The sequence below is a fragment of the Rhinatrema bivittatum genome, chromosome 1 (assembly GCF_901001135.1).
Source record: "Rhinatrema bivittatum chromosome 1, aRhiBiv1.1, whole genome shotgun sequence".
NCBI lineage: Eukaryota > Metazoa > Chordata > Amphibia > Gymnophiona > Rhinatrematidae > Rhinatrema > Rhinatrema bivittatum.
Genome location: NC_042615.1, coordinates 651,332,410 through 651,345,254, shown reverse-complemented (window position 1 = coordinate 651,345,254; position 12,845 = coordinate 651,332,410). Strand labels below are relative to the sequence as shown.

Here is a 12,845-nt window from a genome sequence, read left to right as displayed (position 1 = left end):
AGGGATGTAGTCACCCAGTGTACCCAGAAACCCCTTAAACATTATCAAAGATCAGAACAGGAAGCTGATTCTGCTCAGAGACTCCGTTATCGGAGGAACCAATTTGAGAAACAATTTTGATGGGGACACAACAGTTAAATGCTTTCCAGGAACCATATAGTCAGTGAATTTATAGAAGAAAGTAAAAACTCCAATATCAATGTTATCATCCTTCTGGGGACCAATGCTAGATATGGTATGCTTGCAATACAGAAAGATTTCCAAAATCTAGGGAAGAAGATTACACACATGGCAAGGACCATTGCCTTTTCAGATGTATTACCTGTTCATGGAAAGGGGAAGAAAAGGCTCTGCCATATAAATAACTTCAATGTCTGGCTCAAAACGTGGTATAAAGTTAGTGGTTTTGATTACATTCATGGCTGGGGCCATGTATGGAGCAGTAAAAGGTTATATGGTAAGGATGGTCTACATTTGTCTTTGGCTGGAAAGAGGATGCCAAGTGAGAAATTTAGGGCATACATTATCAGGCATTTAAACTAGAAGGCTGGGAGGGGCAGGATGTGGCCAATGAAATTACCATGTCACCCCCAAGCAATACAAGAATTGGAGGAGCAAACAACAAAATCAATCAGCTCAAAAATACAGAAAAGATGACTAGGAAGAGCAGCAAAACAAGGGAGAAAGGTTGAAAAGCTACATAGAAACATAGAAATGACAGCAGAAAAAGACCAATCGGCCCATCCAGTCTGTCCAGCAAGCTCCCACACTTATTTTCCCATATTTATCTGTTTCACCGACCACCAAGTTCAGGGCCCTTATTGGTAACTGTTTGATTCAAATTTCCTGCCAACCCCTGCCATTGATGCAGAGAGTAATGTTGGAGTTGCATCAAAGGTGAGCATAAGACTTAATGGTTGTGGGTAGTAACCGCCGCATCAAGCAAGTTACACCGATGCTTGTTTACCCAGACTCCACAGATCCATGCTTTGTTGGATGTTGCTGAATGTAAATCTTCTTTTCCACATTTCTCCCTGCCATTGAAGCAGAGAGCAACGCTAAATATGCATTCAAAGTGAAGTATCAGGTTTAATTGTTTTAGGGTAATAACCGATGTGATATCATTGATGAATGTCGGTATATAAAAATTTTAAATAAATAAATAAATAACCGCCGCAATAAGCAAGCTACCCCCACACTTATTTGTTTACCCAGACTGTGTAGTTCAGTCCTTGTTGGTTGTTGTCTGAATGCAAATCCTCTTTTCCAAATTTCCCCTTGCTGTTGAAGCAGAGAGCAATGTTGAGTTGCATTAACCTTGTGAAGGCTTATTGAGTAAGGGTAGTAATCATCAAGTAGTAGCCTCCATTCCAGCAAGCCACCCCAATGGCTCTTCTCTTCATTCCCATCTTCTAGCCTTTAAGGATCCACAGTGTTTATCCCATGCCCCTTTGAAATCCTTCACAGTTTTAGTCTTCACCACTTCCTCCGGAAGGGCATTCCAGGCATCCACCACCCTCTCCATGAAGAAATACTTCCTGACATTGGTTCTGAGTCTTCCTTCCTGGAGTTTCAAATTGTGACCCTTAGTTCTACTGATTTTTTCCCAATGGAAAAGGTTTGCTGTTGATAATTGATCATTAAAACCTTTCAAGTATCTGAAAGTCAACTAAGCAGATTTGGACTTGGTTGCAGTTACAGAGTCCTGGTTCACTGAGTCTCATGATTGGGATACAGCCATCTCTGGCTATAAATTGAAAAGGAAGGACAGAGAGGACAGAAAAAGGGGAGGAGTAGCTTTTTATGTCAAAAACAATATCTAAGCAACTGAAATGCAAGTTGACTTAGGGAATAGCCACTACTATTACTGGCATCAGTAGCATGGGTTTGGGTACTTGCCAAGTACTTATAGTCTGGATTGGCCACTGTTGGAAACAGGATGATGGGCTTGATGGACCCTTGGTCTGAGCCAGTATGGCAATTTCTTATGTTCTTATGATGTGGGGTAGGGAAGAAGCAATATGGGCTGTCCAAAAAAAAAAAAGAGGATGTGCTTCCATTTACATCAGTGTGGTCTACAAGCCTCAACTCAAACAGAAGAACTGGACAGAGATCTGATTGAAGACATTCAAAAGGTGGGAAAGAAGGGAGATGTGTCACTTGGAAATTTTAATCTGCTGGATGTGGATTGGAGTATCCCTTCTGTGGAATATGCAAGAAGTAGAAAGATAGTGAATGCCCTTTAAGGGGCTCCATTTAAACAAATGGTAATGGAGCCCACAAGGGAGGTGTGATACTCGATCTAGCGCTCACTAATGGGAAAAATGTCTCTAATGTTCGAGTAGGTGCCCACCTGAGTACCAGTGGTCATCAGAGGGAATGTTTTGATATTGCAAATAAGATAAAGAGAAGACACACGAAGACCCAAATTTTGAATTTCAAAAATACTGACTTTGTCAAAATGAGGATGTTCCTGGAGGAAGAGCTAGAAGACTGGGAGTCAATAGGCAAGGTGGAATAACAGTGGGCCAAATTAAAAGGAGCTATTATAAAAGCAACAAGTAAGAGGCAAAACAAACCAATCTGGTTCTCAAAGGAGGTGGCTGAAAAAATACAGGCAAAAAGAACAGCGTTCAAGAAATATAAAGGATCCCAAAAAGAGGAACACAGAGAAGAATACTTGGTGAAACTGAGGGAGCAGAAGAAATAAATCAGGAAATCAAAAGGTCAAGTGGAAGAAAGGAATGCCAGAGAGGTAAAGCGAGGTTACAAAACATTTTTCAGATATATTAGAGAAAGAAGGGAGGCCAGAACTGGTATAATGAAGTTGAAAGGTGATGAGGAGCAATGTGTGGAAAGAGAAAAAAAAATAGCAGAAATATTTAACAAATACTTCAGTTCAGTGTTCACTAAAGAAGACCCTGGAGAAGGATTGTTGCTGGTAGACAAGACCGTAGATGGGGATGGGGTAGACGAAACAGAACAGAATGTATGGGAAGAGCTAGGCAAACTGAAAGTGGACAAGGCCATAGGAACCGGATGAGGTACATCCCAGGAGATGTACTGGCAGGGTTGCTGAAGGACCTGTTCAATAGATCCCTGGAAATAGGAGTGGTGCCATGGGATTGGAGAAGAGCAGTGATGGTCCTGCTTTACAAGAGTGATAGCAGAGAGAAGGCTGGAAACTACAGGCCAGGTGGTTTGATGGACCCGAGGCAGCATGGTTCACCAGGGAAGGTCCTGTTAGACAATTATGATTGATTTGTTTGATTGGGTGACTAGAGAATTGGATCAAGGAAGAGTGCTTGATATGATCTACTTGGATTTCAGCAAAACTTGTGATTATGGTCCCTCATAGGAGGCTTGTGAATAAAATGAGAATGTTGGGAGTGAGCACCAAGGTGGTGGCAAGGATTACAAACTGGTTGAAAGAGACAGCGTGTAATGGTAAATGGAAGCTGCTCTGAAGAGAGAACTGTGTTGAGTGGAGTGAAACAGGGATCAGTATTGGGATCATTTCTGTTCAGATTCTTTGTGAGCATCACTGCGGAAGTGATAGAAGATAAAGTTTGTCTGATTGAGGATGATACTAATACCTGCAATAGAGCGGACATGCCTGAAGGAGAAGAGTGAATGAAAAGTAATTTAAGAAAGCTTGAAGAGTGGTCAAAGATTTGGCAGCTGAGATTCAATGTTAACCAAAATTATCAACCTCAAAATGAAATTCCCTCTTTCTTTAACAAACAAACAAAATATGGGAAATATAAATGTTTGTGAATAAACTATTATGTCAGGTAAAATCATGTTTATGGATATTAACAGATATTTTAATTAGATTACTTAAAATACACAAATTTAGTTGTTATTTTTCATCGACGTAAAACAACAGACCTGAAAGAGAATTGATAAGAGTCAACCTGAGAGAGAACTAGTAAACTTCTTTTTCTCTGAAAGTCGGACGTGACAGGAAACTGTTTTTTATCTGAGATTAGAGAGAGATTTCATCAACTGAATGTTTTTTTTAGCCAATCCTCGAAGATGAGAGTGGGACTTAGTCCCCTTGTAAACCATCATTGGTCCCGGTTTCTTTTAAATATTTAGGAGGACAATATGGCCGCCATCCGACAAACAGCAGTGGCGTCCATATCCCAGTCTGATATCACAGTAAATTTTGAAAATTTAATTTGTTATATTCTTTGGTGTCAATACTGATATTTATTCTCATGTTGACAGTTGCCTCTCCAGCCCCTGAAAGCAGGCATAATCTGCCGAAAAACTGACAGTGTCAGGCAGCTTCATGGCGCCTTGAGAAAATTACCTGCAATGGAGCGGACTGTTTACTTTTCATGGCAAGTTAAGTCGGGATGACCAGCCGTTCTAGAAATTTGTTAAGGGTTGCTTTACAGTGCTTTGAGAAAATTACCTGCAAAGCCAGCCGTTTTTGAAACATTTAAAGGCCTGTGGTTATTAAGGAGAGCTTACTTAAGATGATTTTCCAAAGGTTGAGAATACAATGACTATACACATAACGGAGCACAAGTTCACTAAGTTCAGATATAAAATTAAAAACGGTATACATTAGTATTGAGGTACTTCCCATTTTTGGTTGTTACCTGTAAAGATACCGGATATTAGAGTTTATTCACAAAAATTTATATTCCCCGTATTTTGTTTGTTTGTTAGCTGGAATTCAATGCCAAGAAGTGCAGAGTTGAGCATCTAGGATGCGATAATCCAAAAGAACTGTATGCAATTGGGGGTGAAAGATTGATGTACACGGACCAAGAGAGAAATATTAGGGTGTCTGGTAATCTGAAGATGACAAAGCAATGTGACAAGGTGAGAGCTAAAGCTAGAAGAATACTGAGCTGCATAAAGAAAGAAGGTGATAATGCCCTTTGTACAGGTCCTTTGTGAGGCCTCACCTGGAGTACTATGTTCAGTTCTGAAGCCCATGTTTCAAAAAGGATAGAAACAGGATGGAGGCGGTCCAGAGAAGGGCAACCAAAATGTTGTGGGGTCGGTATCGGAAAATTTATGAGGAGAGGGTGAAGGATCTAAATATGTATACCCTGGAAGAGAAGAGGTGCAGGGGAGATATCTGCTACATGAGAGGCTTCTAAGAAAACTAAAAAGTCATGGGATAGGAGGAAATGTCCTTTTGTGGATTGCAAACTGGTTAAACGACAGGAAACAGAAAGTAGATTAAATGGTCTGTTTTCACAGTGGAAAAAAGTAAACAGTGAATGCCACAGGGATCTGTACTTGGACAGGTGCTTTTTAATGTATTTATAAATGGAAAAAGGTACAGAAAGTGAGGCGATCACATTTGCAGATGACACAAAAGAGTAGTTAATTCACAAGTGGATTGTGATAAATTAAGACTGGAAAATTGGGCATCCATATGGCAGATGAATTATAATGTGGATAAGTGCAAGGTGATGCATATAGGGAAACATAACCCATTTTATAATGTGGATAAGTGCAAGGTGATGCATATAGGGAAACATAACTCCATTTTAGGAGTTACCACTCAGGAAAAAGATCTGGGCATCATAGTTGATATTACATTGAAATCATCGGCTTAGTGTGGTGTGGCAGTCAAAAAAGCAAACAGAATGTTAGAATTATTAGGAAGGAAATGGCAAATAAAATGAAGCATGTCATAATACCTCTGTATTGCTCAATGGTTAGACCACACCTTGAATACTGTGTGCAATTCTGGTCACCGCATCTCAAAAAAGATATAGTTGCATTGGAAAAAGTAAAGAGAAGGGCAACCAAAATGATAAAGGGCATGGAACAGCTCTCTTAAGAAGAAAGGCTAAAGAGGTTAGAGCTGTTCAGTTTGGAGAAGAGATGGCTGAGGAGGTATTGATAGAGGTCTACACAATCATGAAAGGGCTTAAATGGGTAAATGTGAAATGTTATTTATTCTTTCAGATAATAACAAATCTGGTTGGACTAGGAGGCACTGCATGAAGTTAAAAAATAAATTTAAAACAAATCAGAGAAAATTCTTTTTCATTCAGTGCACAGTTAAACTCTGGAATTCGTTGTCCAAGTATGTGGTTAAAGTAGCCAATGTAGCTGAGTTTAAAAAAAGTTTGGATAATTTCCTGGAGGAGAAGTCCCATAAACTGCTATTAATCAATAGGGAATAGCCACTGCTTGTTGCCGGTATCTATTTAATGCTTGCCAGGTACTTTTAACCTGCTTTGGCCACTGTTGGAGACTGGATACTTGGCTCAATGGATCTTTGTTCTGACACAGTATGGCATTTCTTATGTTCTTATGTTATGTTCTTATGTAGATATGATACAGACCTTCAGATACCTGAATAGTTTTAATGATATACAAACTTCAAACCTTTTCCATTGGAAAGGTAATAGTAAAAATAGAGATCACAAAATGAAACTCCAGGAGAGAGACAACTCAGAACCAACAGAACATATAGAACGACATGGTTTAATGGAACAAAGTCAGCATGGCTTTACCCAAAGCAAGTCTTGCCTCACAAATCTGCTTCACATTTTTGAAGGAGTTAATAAACATGTGGATAAATGTGAACCGGTAGATGTAGTATACTTGGATTTTCAGAAGGCGTTTGACAAAGTTCCTCATGAGAGGCTTCTATGAAAAGTAAAAAGTCATGGGATAGGTGGCGATGTCCTTTCGTGGATTGCAAACTGGCTAAAAGACAGGAAACAGAGAGTAGGATTAAATGGACAGTTTTCTCAGTGGAAGGGAGTGGACAGTGGAGTGCTTCAGGGATCTGTATTGGGACCCTTACTTTTCAATATATTTATAAATGATCTGGAAAGAAATACGACGAGTGAGATAATCAAATTTGCAGATGACACAAAATTGTTCAGAGTAGTTAAATCACAAGCAGATTGTGATAAATTGCAGGTAGACCTTGTGAGACTGGAAAATTGGGCATCCAAATGGCAGATGAAATTTAATGTGGATAAGTGCAAGGTGATGCATATAGGGAAAAATAACCCATGCTATAATTACACAATGTTGGGTTCCATATTAGGTGCTACAACCCAAGAAAGAGATCTAGGCGTCATAGTGGATAACACATTGAAATCGTCAGTTCAGTGTGCTGCGGCAGTCAAAAAAGCAAACAGAATGTTGGGAATTATTAGACGGGGAATGGTGAATAAAACAGAAAATATCATAATGCCTCTGTATCACTCCATGGTGAGACCGCACCTTGAATACTGTGTACAATTCTGTTCGCCGCATCTCAAAAAAGATATAATTACGATGGAGAAGGTACAGAGAAGGGCTACCAAAATGATAAGGGGAATGGAACTGCTCCCCTATGAGGAAAGACTAAAGAGGTTAGGACTTTTCAGCTTGGAGAAGAGACGGCTGAGGGGGGATATGATAGAGATGTTTAAAATCATGAGAGGTCTAGAACAGGTAGATGTGAATCGGTTATTTACTCTTTCGGATAGTAGAAAGACTAGGGGGCACTCCATGAAGTTAGCATGGGGCACATTTAAAACTAATCGGAGAAAGTTCTTTTTTACTCAACACACAATTAAACTCTGGAATTTGTTGCCAGAGGATGTGGTTAGTGCAGTTAGTATAGCTGTGTTTAAAAAAGGATTGGATAAGTTCTTGGAGGAGAAGTCCATTACCTGCTATTAAGTTCACTTAGAGAATAGCCACTGCCATTAGCAATGGTAACATGGAATAGACTTAGTTTTTGGGTACTTGCCAGTTTCTTATGGCCTGGATTGGCCACTGTTGGTCTGTTGGTCTGACCCAGTATGGCATTTTCTTATGTTCTTAACATCAGGAAATATTTATTTACAGAGAGGGTGGTGGATGCCTGGAATGACCTTCTGGAGGAGGTGGTGAAGACAAAAACAGTCAAAGAATTCAAAGGGACATGGGATAAACACTAAGGATCCCTAACTGTTAGAGGATGGAAATAAAGAAAAGGGTGCATGAGGGTAACTTGAGAGTGTGACAGTTACTACACTTAACTAATAAGCTTGATGCTTTTGATGCAACTACAACATTGCTGTCTGCTTGTACGCAGTGGGAAAATGGGAATTGGATTTAGACGACAACTAAAGAGGGCCCCCAACTTTTACAGTCTGGGGAACTGTTAAGTATGGGGGTAACCTGCATGGAGCAGCAGTTACTACCCTTAAAGGAAGGCATGGGATTACTACCCTTAACCAAATCACCTTGATGCTTTTGATAAAACTGCAATATTGCTCTCCAGTTTGATAGGAAGGTGGGGGGGGAGAGGAATTGTATTCAGATGACAACCAACATGGGCCCTGACTTTTACAGTCTGGGGTACTGATACGCAGTCATAAGGGAAAAAGCCCAGGACTGCTTCTACAGCCAAGTCCATAAGCAAAGCACGTCAAGCAGCACTGTCTGAATTTTCAAGAAAGCTCATCTCCCAGTAAAAATGTTGCTACCAGTACATTTTTTATGGGTTATCATATGGCTTGGGGATAACTGCACAGAGTGGCAGTTGCTACCCTTAAGAGAATCATGAGGGTAACTTTCATGGCGTGGCAAATACTACCATATGAAGCTTACTGGGCAGACTGGATGGATCATTTGGTTTTCTTCTGCTGTTATTACTATGTTACTATATATATATATATATGTTACTAGTGCCAAAAAAACCCATTGAAAATTCTTTGCTGCTGTGGTAAAGATTCTTGGAGCAATAAAATATATTCTAAACTAACTTCAGGCACGCAGAATCTTCAAACTGCAAAATATATATTTGCAAATATTTATATTAAACTAAAGTAAATGTGAAAAAATGTCTCTCTCCATAGCTGGTATTATTGGTTTGATCAAGTGGTGTAAAACTTCTTGTAAAAGAGGATGTTTTGAATAGGAATGTGCATTAGTTTACAAAGGAAATGAAACACCCTCAATTTGTTTGCAAATTAAAGAAAAAAATCCTGCCACAATTTGAATTTCCATTTCATCCTGCTACACCAGTCCCGTTCAGTCCAGTCCAAACAGATGGATTATGTTCTCCTACCAGCAGATGGAGGGAGAGCACATAGACTTTTACCATGACATCTTCACCAGTATGAATAGGTGGTGCAGCACAGAGAAACTCCAATATTCTCTGCCTCCAGCAGATGGCAGGACAAACTGGTGTTGCAGCAGGATTTCCAGGATAACTTTGACTCAGCAGCAGGGCCAGGCCACTGGTATATCCATCAGTGCGAGCTCACTTTTTAGCTCCCAGTCACAAAGAACGTGGTAGATTTTGATATGGGGGGGGGGGGCCTTCTCCTTTATTTGTTTAAATAAAAAAAGTCAGGAGTTATTTCTTCTGTATCCTGTGCTGTGGAGAAGTTCCTCCCCCTCCCCCCTCGTCTCCTCCTCCTGCATGTACCTCCTACTGCCTGCTTTCTGACTGCCTCCTTAAGAGCTCAAAATTTTTTTAAAAAAGCAGCATCAAACCATTTTTGTGCGGCGGTATTGTGCAGGCTGGCTGAGAGGACCCTCGGTGAGTGCCATGGCTTTACCTCCTTCAGCAGGGTAAGTTGTGCTTGTTTAAGAGCCTTTAGAGCAGTGGCTTAACCCGCGATGGGAAGGGCGACTGAGAATGGCAATGGAGGAAGGAAGTTGACGCTGTGGCGCATGCAGCAGCAGGAGGTTGGTCTCTTATTTGGGCCTGTTATTCTCAATCTGTGCGTGTGCCGGGAAGGTTCCGGGGGAGTGTTCCCGGACCTCTATGGCTGCCAGTACTCCTTCCTCGCAGCTGGCATATGTTGCTGCAGGGGCTCTCTCCTCAGATCTGTCCGCAGTGGAAGCCGCCGCTATGCCAATTACAGTGGGAATGGGTGCTATTTTGGTTCTGTTTCCCACTCCTTTGTCAGGCTCGCAGCAGCCGTGTGGTATTTCAGAGGGTGACTTTAGAGTCCCCCTTGTGCTGACTTTAGAAGGGAGGGCTCTTACTAACTCTGATGAAAATTTTCCCCGGAGTTCTTTTGCTTTTTGTATCAGGCATTTTGTGCTATTCAGGAGCCTGATGCAAAATGTAAGTCCTCCTCAAAGAGATCCTTCTGGCCAAGTTAGAGGGGATCAATTCCCCACAAGGACTGATTGCTCTATGGAAGAATCTGATCCCACAGTCCCCAGTACTGGGGCTTCAGTGGAGGAGAGCGAGGTCCTCTCAGACAGGAAGGATGATACAGTGATTTGAATTTTTAGTAGAAAGTGGCTTCATTGATTGATCAGGTGGCGACCTGTCTTTGGATTGTGGACCCCAAGGTTGAGGAGCCTCCTATTTGGGACCCTATTATTAAGGGGATCAGAAAGTTCACCATGTGGAAGTAGAAGAGATGGTGTTGGCAACGTGGGGGGCCCCTGAAAGTGGTCTTAAGGGTTTAAGGGTGTCAAGAACCTTCTCAGGTTGAACTTTCTTCCTTAGGACTTGGTATACATGTTGTCTCAATTGCCTAAGGTTGATGTGTTAGTCACAGCAGTTACCAGATAGATTATAATTCCTATTGAGGGCAGCACCACTCTCAATGATCCGCAGGATTGCAGGATAGAGATTCCTGTGAAGCATCTCTTTTCAGCCTTGGCTCTGACTATTCAAATCTCCATCTGCAGTGATATGGTGGTTCGCACACTTTTACATTGGATTCAGCAGCTCCCAGAGGCCGAGGAAATGGCTACTGTGGAATCTGCAGTGGCTTTTTTAGCAGACACTCTATGATCTCCTCTGCATCTCATATAAAACTGTAACTTCCTCCATGGTAGCCAGGAAACTGCTTTGCCTTCGCAACATTTTGGTCAAAATCTTGGACTAATAAACAGTGGAAAGAATTTGAGAGGAAAGTAACGTTTTTATTCTGATGCCTGCCTGCTCTTCTTCCCTGGAAATGTCAAGTGGACAGTCTGCTCTTAATTCACTGGTCCAGGGCAAGAGACTGATGTTAACAAAAATAGAGAATATTGACTGAAACTGTTTTCCCTCTAGTGGTGGAGCAGGGCTAACGAGAATCATTGTTCTATTGCATTACTTATAATGGCAAGTCTTATGGTTTGTTATACTGCCCTGACAGTAAAGTCCTTTGGAACAACTTCACTATATAGGAGTGCAGTTTGTGGGACACTGTATTCAAGAAAGAAAATGGTTTCTTATCAGTGGAGAGCCTTAAGCTGTAAATCAGAGTGTTAAAATGTAATGTTTATATACCCTAGAGTTATTCAGCTCGGATTTACTCCAGGTGTCTACCTCGGGACAGTAGGCTCTGTGAATGTACTCTGCCACTTATATTTTACTTAGTGAACAAATGCTTGGGTCATTGATGAGATAGTTTAGCTTTGTCTACAGATTATTACTTGCAACCATATCTACTGCTGGGCATTCTTCATCACTTTACTCCTGGAAGAAAGACCTTTTCAAAATTTTGGGGCAAAACCTGGGTCTCAGCATTCCATTTTAGAAAGGACCTTCTGCTCACCACATTCTTCAGAGAAATCAATTCCAAAAACCACCTTTTCTTTCTTCAATATGCCTCTACCAAGTACTCACACTCTCAGCTCAACTGAAGGGTACACTGGAATGTATCCATCTTACTTTTGGATTAGGAATCCAAATCAACTGCTTAACTTCATTTACTGTGCTACATACGCAGCCAGTGCTCCAGTAAAACAAATACACTGTTTTACATTCATACAACTTCCTCCTATTCCTTCTGAATACACACACACACATACCCTGTTTCCCCGAAAATAAGACAGTGTCTTATATTAATTTTTGCTACCAAAGATGCACTAGGCCTTATTTTCAGGGGATGTCTTATTTTTCCATGAAGAAGAATTCACATATATTGTTGAACAAAAAAATGAACATTTATCATATTCTGAATAGTTGTCTGGTTATGCTGGTTTGTGATGACAACTAACTGTGAATCCTGCAGGGTAAAAAAATCTCAGCTGCATGCTCTGGTGTTCTGTGCGACGGGCATGCTCCCAAATAAAAACTTTGCTAGGTCTTACTTTCGGGGGAGGTCTTATATTTAGCAATTCAGCAAAACCTCTACTAGGTCTTATTTTCGGGGGATGTCTTATTTTCGGGGAAACAGGGTACATCCAGAGTCCACCTCTCTCTCTTTCTTACATGCACACCCATATACCAGCTATCACACACAATGAAAGTCCTCTAAAATAAAACAGAGAGCCCCACTTTTGCCCTACAGGCATCCGTCATGCAGCCCTTCTCACATCAACACACACAGGCACACAGCCAGAGCCACAGGCACGAGGCCAGAGCCCTGTTTGTATACAACTCACACACCGAGATCTCTTTGCTCTCCACATATACAGTTGGCCCACCTCTTTGCCAAATACACACTCACACATACAAAAGCCCTGCTCAGATCCATGCCCCCATTCTCACAATAGTACCAAGTGTGTATATTCTTTTCTTACAGAGATCATCTCTCCCCCTGCAGTAGACCATCTTCCCCCTCTCGGGTTCAGGAGCTGCTCTTCCTTCCCGTGCTTCTTTTCTGCTCCACTCCAGGCAAAACAGCAGCCTTTGAAAAAAATAGTGCAGTGAACTGCAAAACAGTTGGTTGAGCCCTGCTAATTGACTGTCATTAATCTAGAGGGCAAAAAGCTTTCAATACAAAGTCAAAGTAATCATTAAAGGAAAACATAATTAATTGGAGAAAGACAATATATGCTTTCCCTTCATCAAAGTACCTACTAGAGCCCAGAAAGGTCCAATATTTTCTCCATCACTCTGTTGAAAGCAAACGTGACACAGTGTGCAAACGCAAGGCAAAGCTCTTTGAGTCCTGAGATTAGCTTTGTCC

General features: G+C 41.1%; 1 protein-coding gene across 3 annotated transcripts in view; it reads left to right on the top strand.

Moving 5' to 3' along the window:
- Window positions 1-12,845, top strand: part of ARSK (arylsulfatase family member K) — a 148,568-nt gene that overhangs the window by 80,540 nt on the left and 55,183 nt on the right. Inside the window, exon 8 of one of the 3 annotated variants that reach the window (XM_029573081.1) lies at window positions 4,234-4,340. The exons of the other annotated variants lie outside the window; for them this stretch is intronic. Within the exon in view, the coding sequence (XP_029428941.1) occupies window positions 4,234-4,280 (47 nt within the window). The 3' untranslated portion in view covers window positions 4,281-4,340. Of the gene's footprint in view, window positions 1-4,233; window positions 4,341-12,845 lie in introns of those variants that run through there. 3 annotated transcript variants of the gene reach the window in all.